This window comes from Nicotiana sylvestris, chromosome 5 (assembly GCF_000393655.2).
Source record: "Nicotiana sylvestris chromosome 5, ASM39365v2, whole genome shotgun sequence".
In the NCBI taxonomy this organism is placed as follows: Eukaryota; Viridiplantae; Streptophyta; class Magnoliopsida; order Solanales; family Solanaceae; genus Nicotiana; species Nicotiana sylvestris.
The window spans coordinates 10261200-10280909 of NC_091061.1; the positions used below are offsets into that span (position 1 = coordinate 10261200).

A 19710-nucleotide genomic window follows, 5' to 3' on the forward strand; every position below is an offset into this window, starting at 1 on the left:
TTGCAAACACGACCTTTCAGCGCCTCGGGGACGAAGATTTTAAGGTTGTGTAGGTCAATCGGTCAAAATCCAAAAAAGACCCAAATGTGGCTGTTTATACAAAGTCAGCCTTCCGGCGTCCCTTTCGGGAACATTCGGCTATTTTTGACAAAAATAGCATCACCAGACTTATTTATGACTCTTTCTCTTGTTTTTCAAAATAGGAAACCCGATATAGCAAACACGACCTTTCAACGTCTCGGGGACGTAAATTTTTAAGGTTGTGTGCGTCAATTGGTCAAAATCTAAAAAAAAATGACCCAAAGGTGGCTGTTTATGCAAAGTCAGCCTTCCGGCGTCCCTTTCGGGAACATTCGGCTATGTTTTGACAAAACAGTGTCACACGACATATTTATGACCTTTTCTTGTTTTTCAAAATAGAAAACTCAATATTGCAAACACGGTATTTCAGCGCCTCGGGGACGAAGATTTTTAAGGCTATGTGGGTCAACTGGACCAAATCTAAAAAATTGACCCAAAGGTGGCTGTTTATGCAAAGTAAGCCTTCCGGCGTCCCTTTCGGGAACATTCGGCTATGTTTTGACAAAATAGCGTCACCCGACTTCTTTATGATGAAATTAAAATTTGACATATTTTTTGGCTATTTTAGCAAAAGGGAAGGTTGGACCCGATGAGGGTTGTCTACGTATCTCACGCCCTGTGAGAATCAAACCATGCGTAGTTCGGGCAAATTAACTGAACTATTTTAAAACAGGACTTTTTTTTATTTTAATTTTTGGCAGCAAATAACAAAACCACTTTCAAAATACGACGCTTTTCATTTTCATTTTTGGCATTTTCATAAACAAATAAAAAAATTATTTTAAAAATAAGACTCTTTTTCATTTTCATTTTTCATGGCAAGACAAACTATTTTCCTTTTCTATTTTTGAAAACAAGACAGAACAACGACTCTTTTTTTCTATTTTTCCTTTGCTTTTAGTAAAACAAACTAATAAAATATTTTTTTTCATTTTCTCAAAATTTCGGCAGAGTTTCGACAGTATTTGGGCATTGGGGTTTTCAAAAATAAATAATTAACTCCCTAACCGCTATTTCTCTCTCTTTTTTCTTTTCCTCAATTTCACAATATTCCTGATATTCAAAAGCAGGTCAGCATGCGGGCGCGAGACAAATAAATGCAAGGAAAACAAATAGGATGCATTAGGATGGCCTTTTCATTTCAGGTTGCTAGTCCTAGACGGACCCAACCCTTGTGTTGAGTCCCCTAAGTCAAATGCAACATGATGCAAATAAGCGTTCCTACTAGGGATCCGGCATGAAGTCACGTTATTCTATGTTCAAAACCTGGGTCGGTGTTCTAGACTGTGTGCTCGAGCAGACAACTCGAGTCGAGGAGGGGGCAACTTTCCGGGAACCAAAAGGCCATCCGACTTAGTAACTTATCCGAGCCTATTTCTTATTTCAAGGTATGACACTAACAGAATAGGGAGTCGCAACCAGTAAGCATATCCCCGGAGGTGAAGAGAGAAGGGTGTCGGCACAATTTATATACAGTTCAGATAATATCAAAGCGATAACATATAGCACGTTCAACACAAAACATGTAGGAAAATCATATATAACCAAATACAACAATTTATCTAAGCTCGAATTCTGAACCCTGAACAAAACGTTCTGGGTTCTTGTCCCCAGCGGAGTCGCCAGAGCTGTCACACCTCCTTTTGGCGCGCCCACCCCGAGGGATAAACGCACAAGGGAGTTTTTCCAATTTAAGTGACAATATTCGAAATGGGATTATTTATTTAATTCAGAGTCGCCACTTGGGAAAGGTTTGGCTTTTGGTGTCCCAAGTCACCGGTTTATCTTGAATCCCAATTCGAGGAAAATATTCGACTTTCCAAATGAAGTTTGCGAACCAGAAATTCTAAGTAAGGAATTCTGTTGACCCGAGGGAAGGTGTTAGGCACCCCCAGATCCCGTGGTTCTAGCACGGTCGCTTAAATTGTTGTAATGACTAAAATATCTGATTTTAATACATGTTCAAAACTATAGTGCAATTTTAATTATTTACCGCTTTATTATTATTTTTTAAAGGAATTGCAACGTCGTGAAAATGAGTCTCGAACTACGTCGCAATCAATGCACCCGTGGTTGTTGAACATTTCGACTCCGTTAAAATTTGGATTTGGGTCACATAAATGTGCACCCGAGTTTAGGGAGATAACATTATTAAATACGCGCCTAAAGATACTAACGCTTTATTATTTTGGGAAGGCCGCAAAATTCGCTAAACGGCATGTCCCGAAATCTAAGCATTTAAAATAACCATCTATTGAGGGCCTCGCAATTTATGCATTTTATTTGGCGAGACACATCTCATTTTATTAAAGGCCAATCCTAAAGTGACTACGATTTCTACTCTACCTCTTGTCTCTAATAATAAAAGCAATATCCTAATTGATAAATGAGTCGGATTGTACCATGTTAAACTATATATTGCAATCTTTAAATCAGGCCTCAAATCAGATTATTCCCTCATGGCCTATGTCATCAAAGCTTTAATCACAGTCAACTTTGTTATCAATCCCAAACAAGAAATACCCAACAACAAAATCATTCTAACAACATTACTCAAAAGTAATTCAATATCAATCTATGAGGACATTGCAAACACGAGCAATTAAACCCAAATAACAAGAAAAAAGCAAAGTAAACATGATATATTCCATGAAAGTATAAACCAAATCTTCACAAATAATTAAAACAATAACATAAAGGATAAGGAAGAAACCGACCTTAAAAGAAGCTTTCTTTATATTTAGCCTTTGTTCGGAGGTACAAGTAAGCAACAGAAATGAGAAACTGAATGGAAAATCAACGAAACAGCAACAACAGAAACAACGAGAAATATACTCGGAATCGCAGATCGGACTACGAACGGGATCGGAACCTCTTGGCCAAACACGAGCATCTCATTGCAACTCCGGTTTTGTTTCGATTTTTCTTCCTCTTGAAGTAAAATCTAATCAAAGTGAAAAATGGATATAGCTCTCCACTCTTATGGTGTGAGATTGTTCTCCATATTTATGAGTATTTGTGTGGCAGATAATTCTCAAGAATGAGGGGGTCTACGCCATTTTTAGTTCTTTCTGCCGCTGTATATTCCTTGTATGCAAAATGTATATCGTGTATATCCTATGTATATTTACTGTATATCCAGTGTATACAGAGTGTATACCACTCCCTTTTTAGCTCTAGAGGCTAACTTTCTATCCTCTTTTTTCTCTCTTTGGTGATCGATTTGAGGTGATTTTATGGCTATTTTTGGGGTGGCCGAAAATGGAGACATGGCTGTCACTTTTTTTTGCTTTTCATCCCTTTTGTGTGTTGTTTTTTGTGTGCTTGTAGAGTGTGAGTTGTAAAGTGTAGAGAGTGTGTGTGTTCATGTGCTAGCATGTGTTGGCATGTTTTAGTATGTGTTGGCATGTGTTGACATGTGTTAGCATGTGTTGGCATGTGTTAGCATGTGTTGGCATGTGTTAGCGTGTGTTTTCATGTGTGTCTCGACTGAAAATGTTTTGGGCTAGGTCCGAAAATTAGGCCTAAAAATGGATTTTTTGAATCCAAATGTTATTCTTTCCCCGCAACCGAGAACAAAAACACGATCCTATTTAATTAGTCCCACGTAAACAAAATAACTATTAAACTGAGAGTGATAATTAAAACAAAACTATTTTTGGATATTTTTCAAGATTAAAATGACTACAAAACATTAATGAATTTTTTTTTTTTGTAATTTTCGTTTTTATATAGAGATAAAAATATAAAGTACAATTTTTTTTATTTTTAAGGATTAAAAAGACTACAAAATATTAATGAAATTATTTTTTGTAATTTTCGTTTTTCTATAGAGATAAAAATATAAAGTACTATTTTGGTATTTTTAGAGTATGAGAAATACATGAACTAAAATTTATATATCCTTTTTTTGTAATTTTTCATTTTTGTGACTAAAATAAAGTAAAGAAGTCAAAAATAGTTGAAATAGCTATATTAGGCCTAAATTAAATATTTACGCTAAAAATGTGAAAATTCTCGGGGAGGGTAAAAAATCACACGTCTACACTTGTCACCCGGTGAAAGATTTTTAGTCACACTTATTTTAGGCGGGGAGCACCACCAGCAAAGCCGGAAAGCAATGCTACCAGTACGCTGACCCTCCTCGGCTCGAGTTGTTCGCTCGAGTAAGCTAGTCTAGATACATTCTCCAATAGGATCTAAACCTAGAAGAACAAACCTTATGCCGAATATCCCTAGTAGGTTTGCTTTATTTGCATCACGTGCATTTGACTTAGCGAAACTCGACACTGGGATCGGGTCCGTATAATATAGGTATCCTCTTTGAGACCATCATGTTCACGTATGTGCTACTTGATACATCACTTGGAAGGCTTATTTGCATTGTCGATCGGCTTTTTAAAAGAATAGTGTAATTATTAAAAAAAAAGAATAATTCTCCTAGTTTAGTGCAAATAAACCTTTTTTTAAAAATTATATATATATATATATATATATATATATATATATATATTGTAGTAGTCTGGTGTGAGTTGTAAAGATTAATTTTTATTAAAAAAACAAAAGGAAAAAGTACCTAATTTTACCGAACTACGCAGGTTTGATTCTTACCGGATGTGAGATACGTAGGCAACCTCCATCGGGTTCATCCCACACTTTTCAAAAAAATGGGAGCATAAAATTCTGCATTTGCGAAAAAATTTCGAAAAAAAGAGAGCCTATTTTGGTCAAATTTTTATTGTCTTGCCCTCATGTTCCGGTTGTTTTGCCAAGACATCCTTAAAATTTTCCTGGGAAGTGCCGAAGGGTCGTTTTTGTAAAAAAGGTTACTTTATTCATATTTATTCACCTTTTACCATTTTGCCCTTATGTCTGGCCATTTTTATCGAAGCAGCTTTAAACCTTTCCGGAAGTACCGAAAGGCTGTTTTCGCAAAAGTAACCATTTTTATCCAGTTTGTCTGGTTATATTTGCTGAAACAACTTTTGAACCCCTCTCGGAGTAGCAAAGGGTCATTTTCGTAAAAATAATTTTTTATTTATTATCTTGTCTATTGTTTTATCATTTTGTTCCTCTGTTTGGCTGTTTTTGCCGAGACATCCTTTATGCCTTCTATGGAAGTATCAAAGGGCCGCTTTTGTAATAGCAGCCATTTTTCCGCTTTTATCATCTCAACTTTTGTGTCCGGTAATTTCAAAATATATATTATAATAATAATAAAAAATAGATTGAGTCCTAAATTGAAAAAAAAGAAAGAAGAATGATCATAATTTGCATATAGTTTAGGTAAGTCCTAACCCTTTTTATCTTATTCTTAGGATCACCGTGAGTTCTCCACAAAGAAACAGTCAGAAAAGGGTAAGGGACGAGAAACCTCCTATGTTCTTGATCAGAGATAAGACCCCGAGTAGTCTCTGTAATTAGTGGGCTAGTTTTGCTACATGGGAATGGAATCGAGTATTTAAGCACCTTAAGTTCCTCACAAACATCATGAGAATTAAGCCTAACAGAGATTTAATCGAGACTCTTGTGGGTTTTTGGGACCCCGCGAACAATGTCTTCAGGTTCAAAGATTGTGAAATGACGCCCACATTGGAATAATTAGGTGGGTTCACCGGATTGGAGAGAGACCTTCGTGGGAAAAAGCGTGCTGCTCCGAGATAAATTGGTGTAAACAACTTTTTAAAGAAGTTATGCCTCCGTCGAATTCCAATGGTTTGCTTAAACGAAGGTTGGGTTCCGTCGGAATATCTTTATGACAGATTTGGGGACGAGAAAGGGTTTGAGAACTTCTCGGGCACAGAATTCGTCAACCAGTTGTCAGATGCTTTGGATATGTATTGATTGATATGGCGGGGCCCTGTCCCGACCTTTATGATTTTATGTACTTTTAGAGGCTTGTAGACAGATGTCAGGTTTATGGATGTTTGTATGGCCTTGTTGGCCTATGTGTTGAGTTTACAAATGGTCGTGTTGGCCCTATAGGCCCGTATGTCACATGTATGAGTCTCTACATCATATTAGGTTGTCTCATGTCTGTATTCTTTTATGTTTTATTCTGGTTATCTCATGACGACCCTTTTGGCCCATTTACCCATGATAGTATGTTAAGAAATGAAAAGCTACATTGGTACTCGGTTGAGTAAGGTATCGGGTGCCCGTCACGGCTCTCCTATTTGGGTCGTGACAAAATCTGCTCCAAATCACTTCAAATTTGAGTTTTGACTCCCCTTGACGATCCCAATCAATTGGGCCAACACCCAATCCAAACAACTAACAAAATCGAAAAATCCAATTTCTGAAATTGAAGCTTCAAATGACCTTTAATGGTAACTCCAAAAATAATAATTCTCTTAAGTGGTATTTTTTCTTCTCATCTTAATAGTGATTATCAACTTTGAATTTGAAAGGAGAATTGAAGAATATATATAATGGTAGAGAAATTTTGTGGTGCAAAGTCGTGAAAGAGGAAGAAGAAGAACGAAGAAAAGAAAAAAAATTAATTAAATAGGGTAGGTTAACTGGTGAAAAATAATTTTCAGATTATGTAACCTGGGCCATATCAGGTAATGACTTCAAACGTGGACCATTTTTTGATGGACTGTTGGGCCAAATGACGAGGAGTGTAATTCCCCCAATATAAAACTATAGGAACATTGTGTAAGCTCTAGTAATGAGAATCTTAGACTGAAATTATAATTAATAATACTGGCTTGAAAAATTTTCCAAATAATAAATTTTCAGAAGGTTGAAGCCACAAATCACATGGTAGGTTTAAATTTATTTTTATCGATATAGAAAATGCTCACACGATGTAGAAACCAGCACGTCCCTGTTCTTCCTAATTAAACTTAATAAGATTAATAAACTTCAATTTATATAAACTTTGGTCAACCATATTGCACATGTATATATCTTACACTTAATCACAGTTGTAATCCTTTCGTCCTTAACAACCATGTGAATTTGGAAATCTCTACCAAATTATCACGTTACTTCTCCTTCTTTCCGTTTCTCTTTTTTTCCCACCTTGTCTTAGTTTACTCTAAAATAATTAACAATTTTTGAGCTCCTTAGGCATAATTAAAGGCATTGTGATATTACTTGTTTCTCAAATTAGAAATGTACTTGTATTGAAGTTATTAGTTATAGAAGTGTTCAAAATAATTATTGAAACGTATAAAAAAGAAAAGGAAAGAGATAGATTAAGAAATAGCACACCAAAATCAAAATGATATATACAGTATCAGCAACTTTAGTTTTTACTTGAAAGAAATCGTCTATTAGCGAAAAGAGTCAAGACTTTTATATTAAGTGTTCAAATTAATTGTTGAAACGTACCAACAAGCAAGCAAGCAACTTAGTTTATTACTACTTGATAGCAATTCATGAATATGTGATAGATCTTCACTTAGGAAAATAAAGAAAGGGGAAATCCTAAGATTAAAAAAAGCTCACCAAATACTCTGCAACACAAAATGAATAAGTTTATATATGTTATTTTGTGGCTTGAATTATTTCCTTATAAACTATAATCCTTGTAGGTTTAGGAAAACTCATTGCCCTAATAGATTTGGGAAAGGAAAAGCTATTGTCCTTGTCAAATTGGGAAACATTTTTCTTATAGGTTTGGGGCTATTTGGGATCTATATATAGGGGTTGTAATTGGGGATTCTATAGATTGTATTGTGTTTTTCTTTCATTCATAATGGAAAATTTTCTCTGCTTTTGCCCCAAGAATTAGGCTTAGCCAAACCTCATTAAATACTTCTGTTGATTTTTCTTCTCTATTTGTTTTGTGTGTCATGTGTGCTAGTTAACCCACGATCTTCCGCAATAATTGGTATCAGAGCAAGGTTCGGGTTTCTATATATAATCTAGGGTTAAGATGTCTTCATCATCTTCAACAAAGTACGAAGTAGAGAAATTTGACGGGGGTTCTAGTTTCAGTCTATGGAAGATTAGGATGAAATCGTCTCTGGTGTTACAAGGGTTATGGAAGGCAATTGATGAGGATTTTCCTGAAGAGATGAAAGAGACAGAGAAGGCATGCCTGGAGGAGAGGGCTTTGAGTGCGATCTTCATGCGCTTTACAGATAGCGTTCTTCGGGAAATTGCTGAAAAAACTTCTACAGCAATGGCATGGAAGAAGCTGGAAAATCTGTATTCTAAGAAATCGCTGACAAACTACCTCTACCTAAAAAAAAAGGTTATACAATCTCGGTATGAATGAAGGTACACCTGTTAAAACTCACATTGATGAGTTTAATTCAATTATAATGGACCTGAAGAACGTGGATATCAAAATTGAGAGTGAGGATCAGACCTTGATTGTGTTATGTTCTTTACCACCGTCTTATGATACTTTTGCTGATATTCTGTTATATGGGAAAGAAGTATTTCACTAGAAGATATTAGTAATGCACTAAAATCTAAAGAGTTGAAAAAGAGCTTTCCAAACAGCAGAACTGAGGGTGAGGGTCTTGTAAGTAGAGGAAGAACACAACAAAAGGACTTTAATAGGAAAAAGTCAACTGCCAGATCGAAGTCCGGAGCAAGGAAGCAGAACTTTTATGAGTGCGGGGAGCAAGGTCACTACAAGAGAGAGTGTCCTGAGCTGAAAGAGAAAAGAAGAAAGCAGGAATAAAATAATTCAGCAAATGTTATTGGCACTGGCAATAATTCTGATGATAGTGATTATGTAGGGGAAGTCTGTTCTGTGAGTTCTAGTCATGGGCAGAATTCTTGGGTTCTTGATTTTGGTGCTACTTTCCACATGTGTCCACACAAGAATTAATTTGCAATTTACAAGCAAATGGGTAGGACTGTCTACATGGGAGATGATATTCCATTACCAGTAGAGGGGATTGGTAACATCAAATTGAGAATGTTCGCTGGAATTATCAGAAACATTGAGTGTTGGCATGTTCCTCAGATAAAAAGAAATTTGATTTCTCTGTCGACTTTGGGTGATCAAGGTTATAAATTTCACTCCGATAATGGAATACTTAAAGTGTGTAAAAGGCTCCATGGTCCTTATAAAGGGCAAACTGCATTCTAAATTGTATCATCTTCAGGCCAGTGTAGTTAAAAGGGAAGTTGTTGTAGCTTCTGGGAAAGGTGATCTGAATCAGTCTCAGTCGTGGCACTTGCGACTTGGCCACATGAGTGATAAGGGATTGTCTTTGTTGAGTAAGCAGAATTGGATAAATGGGTACAAAAATCAAGTTTTAAATTTTTGTAAGTACTGTGTGTTTGGTAAACAGACAAGGGTAAAGTTCAGCAAGAAAGCCGAGCACAAGATGAGAGACAAGTTAGATTATATACACTCAGACTTGTGGGGTCCAAACAAAGTTCCCTCCAAGAGTGGTGCTAGGTATTTTATGACTTTGATTGATAATTACTCAAGTATGGTGTGGGTGTATTTTCTGAAAACAAAAGATAAGGCATTTCTGACATTTGTTAAATGGAAGACGATAGTTAAGAGGCAAACAGAAAGGAAAGTTAAGCTTCTTCAAACTGACAATGGGTTGTAATTTTGTAATTCTGAGTTCGATAATTTCTACAGCAGAGAAGACATAGTGAGACACCGCACTTTTGTCTGAACACCATAACAAAATGGTGTTGCAGAACGTATGAACAAAACGCTTTGTGATAGGGCACGAAACATGCTTTCACACTCATGTGTTAGCAAGGATTTTTGGGCTGAAGCAATCAATACAGCTTGTTATTTGGTCAATAGATCTCCATCCACAGCTATTGAGTTCAAAACTCCTTTTGAGGTATGGTCCGGTTCGCCTGCTGATTATTCAAATTTAAGGATATTTGGTTATCCTGCTTATGCTCATGTGAGGGATGGAAAACTTGAGCCGAGGGCAAAGAAATGCATATTTCTATGATATGCAACTGGAGTGAAAGGTTATAGGTTGTGGTGCACAGATCAAAAGATTTCAGGGCTAATTATTAGTAGGGATGTAACATTCAATGAATCTGCCTCACTGGACAGTTAGAAGGAGAATGCAATAGTAGAAACAGATCGCGGTGTCAGTGACCGCATAGAGCTAGAAATTGAATCTCCGCTAATTCAGCCTAGTAGTTCTAAAGTAGAGGAAGTGGAGGAGGTGCAAAATATTGATCAAGATGATAATATTGATGCACCTACGCAACAACAACCATATAGCATTGCAACAGGCAAAGAGAAGAGAATGATCAACCGACCGCAAAGGTTTATAAACGTAGTTGATGGGAATCTTCTTGGATATACGAATCCTGTGGGATTTGCTTTGGCAGTTGCAGAGACTGTTGATGCGTTTGAGTGTTATAGCTATCTAGAAGCTATTCCGGGTACAGAACCAAATCGACGGATTAGTGTTATGGCTGAAGAGATTGAGTCTCTTAACAAGTTTAGGCATTGCCTAGACTTGGTTGATGTTTGCGACAATGGGTAGAGCCCTTGCCAGGGCTGAAGGCAAAGTAGAGAGACGTTGTTCATGTTGATGAAGAGAATTCAAGCCAGGGGGGAGATTTGTTGTTTTATGGCTTGAATTATTTCTTTGTATTTTTAGGAAACCCATAATTCCTATCGATTTAGGAAAATCCATTGTCCTAATAGATTTGGGAAAGGAAAAGCTATTGTTCTTGTCAAATTGGGAAATCTTTCTCTTATAGGTTTGAGACTATTTGGGATATATATATATGGGTTGTAATTGGGGATTCTATAAATTGTATTGTACTTTTCTTTTCATTCATAGTGGAAAACTCTCTCTGCTTTTGCCCCAAGGATTAGGCTTAGCCGAACCTCGTTAAATTCTTGTGTTGATTTTTCTTCTCTATTTACTTTTGTGTGTGATTGTGTGCTAGTTAACCCACGATCTTCCGCAACAATATATTTAAACTTCTAGAATTTTACAGTCAGTCAAAATACTAGTATAATGCTAGATACGGATTCAAAGATTTGAAAATAGCGGGAGCACAACATCAAATAAAAATTTGAGTAATAATTGAATCAACGCAGAACACTAAAAGGTAAGATGTCCCCCCCCCCCCTTCCTGGGATAGCAATGGGACGGTGCGGATGCAGTTGCGGGGCGGGGCGGATTTAGACATATGTGGGGTGGTGAGGGTTTGTATATATGCAGGTGCAGGACGGTGCAGATTAAAATAAAATAAATTTAATTTTTTGGGGGTGCGGGTGTGAGTTTAACATTTTTACGAAATTACAACTTTTTAAGTTTTTTGGTTGTTGGTATGGAATTTATTCTCACTTTTTTTTTATTTGTGATGGATGAATTAATAGGATCTTTACTAATATGAACAAAATGCTTTAATTTTTCTGACAAGTTGACTTTTTTAGTAAAGAGCTTTTGTAATTTGTTGTTATTATCTCCCTTCTGTACAGGTTTTGTAATTTGCTTTTTTTGCCTTCCTACATGGTTTATCTGTTACTATTTTATATTCCTTTTCTTAATAAAATTATACTTCTTCAAAATATAACCAGTGAAAAGACTATGTGTTTGATATTTGAGGATGGAAAATTTAAAATCTGACTGAGAAATTTTTCATGTTAGCCCTCATTTTCTCACTTGAAATAAATTGAGATTGATAATATCATAATTAAATTATGGTGCTCAATACTCACTTTGAATGCTTGATTCTAAATTTAAATGATTACTGTTTAAGTTATGCATGCTTATAATTGATAAGCAAAAATACAAATGAAAGAAGAAAAAAATTGCAGGGTGGGGTAGTGCGGGTGGACGCGAGTATAGTGCGGGGCAAGTGAATGCGGGTTAAAAGAGCACTATGCGGGGCGGAATAGGACGGGTTGAGATTTTACAGGTTAAGATAGAACCCGCCCCGCTTGTCATCCCTATCCCTCACCCTCCAAAATTGATCAATGCTACTGTATAGCTTTGAGTCTTATATATATACATATATATATATATATATTATTTTATTTCGAAGATACTGAAGGCGTGCCACTTGCCGTGGCCAATTCTTCTTGAATTTCATCCCCGGGCACACACACACCAAAGAAAAAACCAAGAAAAAGTAAATAAAATTAACCAAAAGAAAAGGAAGACAAAAGTAGTGGCAGCTGAGACTATTTCCTTGAGCAAAAGAATTGTCGTTAAAATTTGAATGAAGATTTTGAATCCATCTATATATTTATGCAGAATAGTTCATGATTGGACAAAGTATTTGTTATTGCATGTAGAAGCCCCACATAGTTGAAACTTTATTACTAAAAGGCGTTGTACTATGACTAATTACCTCAGGCGAAAGAAAAAAAAGGATTTTTTTCCTCCTTATGATTATTTTTTTGCAACTCCTGAATTTGACCACCATCATACCCATCCAAAAAATGACTGACTGACCAAATCTAGTCACATAAAGTCTAATAAGCAAGGCCTTTTATTTTTATTTTTATTTTATATATCTATCTTTATTGTATTTTTTAATATGTATATATATATATATATATATATGAGCATCTAATTCAAAATGATAAAATATGGGTAAGTACATTAAATATTCATGTAATATAACTCATTTAGGAAGACAAGCATCGAGCAATGGTAAAATTATTTTCGTGTGACTAATATGTTACAGGTTCGAACCGTAAAAGCAATGGTGGAACTAGAATTTTTACTAAGGGGTATCAAAATATAAAAAATTAAATATACACGAAATTAAGGAGATTCAACACATAGTAGATATACATAAAAAAGTTTTTAAACATATTTACACAATGTTATTTTTCGGCGAAGGGGTGTCGGTTGACACCCCTTGGATGCATGTAGCTCCGCCATTACGTGAAAGCAGTCACTAATGCTTATATTAGGGTAGACTATCTATAATACCTCTTGAGGTGTAGCCTTTTCCTGAATCCTACAAAAATGCTGGAAGCTTTGTGCACCTAGCTGCCCTTTAATATAACTCACTTATATATACATTCCTTATATTTTAAAATTAAACACTCTTATACAGTCAAATCTTTCCATAACAGTCTCGTTTGTTTCGATATTTTTTGGCTGTTATAGTGAAGTGCTATTATAGAGAATATATATTATAACATGATATAAATATTGGTTCCGAAAAAATTTAATTTTTATAACAAATGTTTATTATATAGAAATATTATTATAACGAGGTCTGAGAAAATATAATGACAAGTTACAAACGTACCCTTTTAATAGTGGAGGTTGGGAATAATTGTATGGTGAAACATCAACGTGGAGTCGGCTAAAGGAGAAGAAGCGAAGACCGAGTCTTATGACTAAGCGCCAGTTCACTACTAACTACATACACTAAGGACTAAAGCAGTAGTATGAATTTTGAGTTTAATTAATGCTTAAGAAAACAATTGAAAATAGAAAGCAGCCAGCCAGTCATCCACTGCCAAGAAAATTAAACGTGTTTGACCATTTAATATCATTTGGTCTTACTAACCCTTTTTAAAATGGAGGACCAGCTGATGGCGAATATGGCATTTTCCCACTCTCGTTCCAATGCGTATAAACCAATCGACCGATCAATTTTATATTTTGTCCTTTTTCATTTTCTTGTTATTTTTATCTTAAGCGCCAAACAAAAGCTAGCACAAATTATTGAGGGTGTGTTCAATAGTATGACAAGGTTTACTAGTGAATGTTTTTACAATTTTAGTATTCCTTCGATTTTAATTTATATGGCACTATTTTCTTTTTAAGTTGTGCTAGAAATGATATCTTTCTTTTTTTTAGGAATAATTTACCTTTTAACCTTTTCATTTTGCTCTTAATCCTATGATTTTATAGCCATACAAATCTCATGTTGTATTAAAATCACAATTATCAAAAAAATTCTTTTTTTATTAAACTTTATGGTCAATCAAATGGTTCATATAAAATAAAAAAACGGATAAGTAATAATACAAAAGAAACCGTTTGGACATAAGAATTTTTTCCCTTTTTCCGAATTTTTTTTTTTTTTTTTACGAAATCAGTGTTTGGCCATAAAATTTTCAATTTTTATTTGAAGATGAATTTTGGAATTTTTCGAAAATTTGAAAAACTCCAAAAAACTGTTTTCTCAAAATTTTCACTCAGATCACTCCCAAAAATTCAAAAAAACCCAAAATTTTATTTATGTCCAAACACATTTCTAATTTTCAAATACCATTTTCACTTAAAGTTTACAATTTTTATATCCAAACGCCCACTATAATGTGATGTCTAAGAACAAGTTTTGTCTTCGTTTTTCCACCGCCACTTGCATGGCGCGTTGGCGACTTATTCTTTCAAACAAGAACCAACGTAGCTAAGTAACGTTAATATAAATATCCCGCTGCACCCAAATTTACGTAGCAAACAAACTATAATCTGCAAATCAAAATCAAAGCAAAATTAAAGAAAGAAAGCAAAAATGCCTTGTGCAATAGCATTAACAAACTCTCCAATTTTCTCACCATCACAACAAACACCAAAACTACTTTCGCCATTTTACTGTAAACTATCATCTGTATCATCACCAACAAATCGCAATTCGTTTTATGCATCGTCGTCTTTATTATCTCCATCACCAAAATCACCTTTATCACCGTTGACTTACAACAGAAGTCTCAGAGAAGAGGCGGAGAAGGAGGCGGCGGTGTGTTCCACGTCATCATTACCGTCGCCGACGATTTTGAAGAGGAAAAGACCGGCGAGGATTACGATTCCGATTGCATCTTTGAGATTAGAACAGGTTGATCAAACGCCGAGGGAAGAGAGTAGTAGGTTAGATGAAGTGGAAGTTGAAGGAGAAGGATACTCTGTGTATTGTAAAAGAGGGAAAAAGAGAGGTGATATGGAAGATCGGTATTCGGCCATAGTTGATGAATCTAAGGACGGCTCTAAACAGGTATAATACTTATTTGCTAGAAATGTTTGCTTATCTCTTACTACTTTATTTAGAGTTCACAATTTAAGACTTCTGAAAAAGGATTTAAGTTATATACACCGACAGTATAAAGATTTTCTGGTGCTTTGATCGATTGTATGTTAGTTATATTTTAATTAATGTTTATCTTGATGCTTTGATCGATTGTATGTTAGTTATCATATATGACCTGATTGTGTAGTACATATAATTTAAACTCTTTGAAGAATAAGTTATCACTTATGCCTATATGTATTGATGGGTATCACAATCTTCAATTGAGAATTCCAATATTGGGTAGTGAATTTTGCCTAAAGATGGGTATACAGGGTAGTTTTTGAATGTTGATAGCTTGCTTGAAATGAAATAGGTCCAAATAGAGCTGAATTCATATTGCAAAAACTTGTCCCAAAGTTTGTCATTTATAAGATTAAATTAAACGGTTAAACAACACGATTCAAAATGAATAAATAGAAATTCAACTCCATTAAACAAAATTTATTGAAGTGTTACCCTCTCATCTAAAAGCTTAAAGTGTTAGAGAGAATATACTTTTATTTACTTAATCATGTCTTCAATAGAGTTAATTAACTCAATTACTGCTTTGTTGCATATAATAAGCATAGATAAAGAAAATTTGATGAACTGGTGTAATACTTACAAAAAGCAATATTCCCTACTGAATTAGATATATATATTTAACGTGATATATTCTTATGCTGAGTGTTATTTACCCTTATTTTTTAGGCCTTTTTTGGTGTATTTGATGGACATGGGGGAGCAAAAGCTGCAGAGTTTGCAGCAAAGAATTTAGGCAGGAACATTATAAATGAAGTAGCGTTAAGGAGTGAAGACGGAGTTGAAGAGGCAGTTAAAGAGGGTTACCTCACTACAGATACAGACTTCCTAAAGCTAAATACAAATGGAGGAAGTTGTTGTGTGACAGCACTGATACAAAATGGACAACTTATTGTATCAAATGCCGGTGATTGTCGCGCTGTATTGAGCAGAGGAGGCGTAGCAGAGGCGCTCACAGTCGATCACCGCCCTTCTAGGCAAGATGAAATGGAAAGAATTCAAAGCCTGGTAAGAAACAGTGACTATTTTTCAAGAATATTAATCCTGGAAATGCTGTGAAGAGGAATTATTCAAAACCTTCTATGTTTTGTACTTACGTGTTTTTGAAAATTTTAATTTGCAGGGTGGTTATGTAGATTGTTGTCGAGGTGTGTGGAGAATTCAAGGATCTTTAGCTGTGTCAAGAGGAATAGGAGATTCTCATCTTAAAAGATGGGTAATAGCTGAACCAGAGACAAAAATATTGACTATTGAACCAGAATGTGAATTCTTGATCCTTGCCTCTGATGGACTTTGGGAAAAGGTAATTGCTGAAAAAAAAAGTCACTTAATTTGAATGGTAGAACTAGAATGTACCTTTTGAAGTTGTGAATAAAGGGCACTCAGGTGCATAAAGTATCATGCGTTTACACAAGGTACGGGGAAGGACCGTCAAGGGAATGGCCGTATCCCTAGGGGTGTGATGTGGACAGCCTACCCTAATGCTTTCATGGTCGGAACTCGTGACTTGTAGGTCACACGGAGATAATTCTACCGTTGCTCCAAGGTTCCCTTCATCTTTTGTAGACAGTCTACCCTAATGCTAACATTAATGTATGCTTTCACGGCTCGAACTCGTGACCTGTAGGTCACACTGAAGATAACTTTACCGTTGCTCTAAGGCTTCCCTATCTTTTGAAGCTGTGAATAAATCCGAACTTCTTAAGTTTAAATTGTTTAAAGAAATTGGGAAATTGGGATGCTAAGTTTTCTTTGAATATTTTTTCAGGTTACTAATCAGGAGGCGGTGGAGTTAGCGCGACCTTTGTGCATAGGTGTTGATAACATACGACGATTATCTGCTTGCAAAAAGCTTATTGATTTGGCAGTAATGAGAGGATCATCTGATGATATAAGTACAATGGTCATTCAACTAGGCCAATTTGTCCAATAAACCAATGGTAGGAAGAATCTGTTTGAATGATTTGGTCACTTGGGGAAAATGGACTGCCTAAATAAAGGGGCAGCCCGGTGCACAAAGTATCCCGCGTTCACGAGAATCCGAAGAAGAACCACACTTCAAAGGGGTGTGATGCTGATTCCACGACTCAAAACCCGTGACCGAAAATTATTGGAAATTTTCAGTCTTAATCAAGCTTAATAGGACAGTTACTAGTGTTATATGTAATTTACTGGATAACTATAAATGCTAAGGTGTTAGAATTAGAGGGCAATTGTTGATGTTCATATGTGTGTTATCTACTAGATTTCTCGGATCATCTGAAGTCAAATTTTACTTGGATAGGCCTAACATGTTACTTGTTACACATTCTTTTCTTGGAAGCAAATTATTTAGGCTATAGAAGGCATGATTTTTCTGTATATTTTCCCACATTTCGGGATGACTTGTAAACCTTAATCATCAAATTTAGATATGAAATATTAGAATTTAATGACTTATGACCTTTTTGCTTTATTTTATTGACGGTTAAAGTCCCATTTTAAATATGAGTTTATTTTCAAGATGCTCTTATGAAAAATATTACCGTGACAAAGTTCTATATTTGTGAGAAGTAAATAGTTCACTATATAATTAGGTGCAAAAGCAAAATTGGAGGAAAATAAACAATGAGGAGAATAACACCAACTGAATTTGCTGAAATTTTGTTCATAAAACATTCCATCGAATCCTATGCCAAGGCAGATTAATTAAATGTTAAAAAGAAAAGGAAAAAATAAAACTTGTTAAGTCTATAAATGTTACGAACGATAAAATAATGTAACAAGAAATAGAAGACAAAAATAAAAATGTCATGAATAGAATTCTATGGCCTAATTTAGCTTGAGTCTGAGCGGCACGACGTTGGAGTGGTACACTCGTCAGGATCACAACAGCTTGTAGAGAGTTTTACTTTGTGGCTAAGTCATTTTCCTCCTATAAATAGAGGGGTCCTACCCCATTGTAAATCATCCCAAAATTCAATAAGAATTTCCTCTCTCTCTTTCTCTGTAATATTGTTCTTCTACTTTTATTGTTTTATTACACGTTATCAGCACGAGACTCTACCGTCTCAAGAAGCTCTTTGAGAAGATTAAGGTAATTTTTCTCCTCTTTTTAATTATGACTGATATTATGAAAAGAAAGTTCATTGCCCTTGAAATTTCGGGCAAGAACTATATGACATGAGTGTTGGATGCTGAAATCCATTTAGATGCAATCGGTCTTGGAGACGTCATTAAAGACAAAACTAAAGCATCCACCCAAAACTGTGCTAAGGCCCTGATTTTTTTTGCGTCATCACCTTGATGAAAGGTTGAAAATAGAATATCTCACAGTGAAAGATCCACTTGTTTTGTGGAATGGCTTAAAGGAAAGATATGACAACTTAAAGTTGGTCACTCTTCCACAAGCACGATATGATTGGGCTCATCTGAGGCTCCAAGACTTTAAGTCTGTTTCTGAATATAATTCTGCAATGTTCAGAATTACTTCTAAATTGAAACTTTGTGGAGATACTATCACTGATTATGATATGCTTGAAAAAACGTTCACAACGTTTCATGCCTCCAATATGGTCTTGCAACAGCAATACAAAGAGAAAGGTTTCAAGAAGTACTCTGAGTTGATTTCTCTTCTCCTTGTGGTTGAGCGAAATAACGACTTGCTCATGAGAAATCACGAAAATCGACCCATTGGGTCTACACCATTGCCTGAAGTGGATGAGGTGTATTCCCATTATACTAAGCGTGGAAAAGGCCGTGGCCCTATTCGTGGTCGTGGTCGTGGCCGTGGACAAGGAAAAAAAATTCCTGGTGTTAATCACCCCCCAAAGAAAAATAACCACCAAAAGTGGAAAGGGAAAGACGAGAAGCCAAAGGCAAACGGTTCAGAAATCGAATGTTATCGTTGCGGTGGAAAAGAGCATTGGGTAAATATTTATCGTGTACCAAGACATTTGGTTGAACTTTATCAAGCATCTCTAAAGAACAAAGGCCCTGAAGCTAATTTTGTCTCTGACAATGATTTTGACATCACTTACTTGGATGTGGCAGACTTCTTTGAGCGCCCTGATGGGAAAATAGACCACTTGATCGGTGATGGATCCATGGTTAAAGAAGATTAAGTAGTCTGATTTTATTTTATTTTGCTTATTCGTATTAGTTAGCAAATAAACATCATGTAATTATCGTAGTTTACATGAGTAGTAGTTTTAATTAATATGTAGAATTAGTATAATCTGTCATTGAATAAAGTTTGATAGCCAGGCGTGAATCCATGTTTGCTACTGTAATGCAGCAACATAAGTTAGTCTTTTCATCTCTACTAATCAGTGCTAAACGACAAATAAAAATAACTATTATTCGTTAATTAAGAGCATAACGTCTAACCTTCAACTTCTCCTTCAATTGTTTCAAGAGCATCATATTTGTAAAGTGCATGCCTTCTGAAAACACACTCTGTACCAACATATATTGGTCCTTGTATACCATCTAAGCCTTTCATGTTAATCTGTAAAGAATTTCAAGAAATTTTGTTTTCTAATCAAGTTGTTCAATCAAAGATTGTGCCTTACGAAATTTTTTTCTTTATCTCTGAAAATACTAATATTTATTCGTATATTTCTTTTTGTATGTCAACCTATGAGAAGCAAATATGGATATTCCACAAAG

The 19710-nt window shown here is 35.4% G+C and overlaps 2 protein-coding genes across 2 annotated transcripts; both read left to right on the top strand.

Annotated features, from left to right (window-relative positions):
* The first annotated feature begins 14427 nt into the window (after positions 1-14427).
* LOC104229419 (putative protein phosphatase 2C 53) lies at positions 14428-17492 on the top strand. Its single transcript, XM_009782063.2, has 4 exons — positions 14428-14964; positions 15730-16068; positions 16184-16363; positions 16829-17492. The coding sequence occupies exons 1-4, from the start codon at positions 14488-14490 to the stop codon at positions 16991-16993; spliced, it is 1161 nt and encodes a 386-aa protein (XP_009780365.1). The 5' UTR covers positions 14428-14487; the 3' UTR covers positions 16994-17492.
* Positions 17493-18611: 1119 nt separating this feature from the next.
* Positions 18612-19163, top strand: LOC138868263 (uncharacterized). Its single transcript, XM_070145802.1, has one exon. It carries the CDS (start codon positions 18612-18614, stop codon positions 19161-19163), a length of 552 nt encoding a protein of 183 aa, XP_070001903.1.
* Positions 19164-19710: the final 547 nt, after the last annotated feature.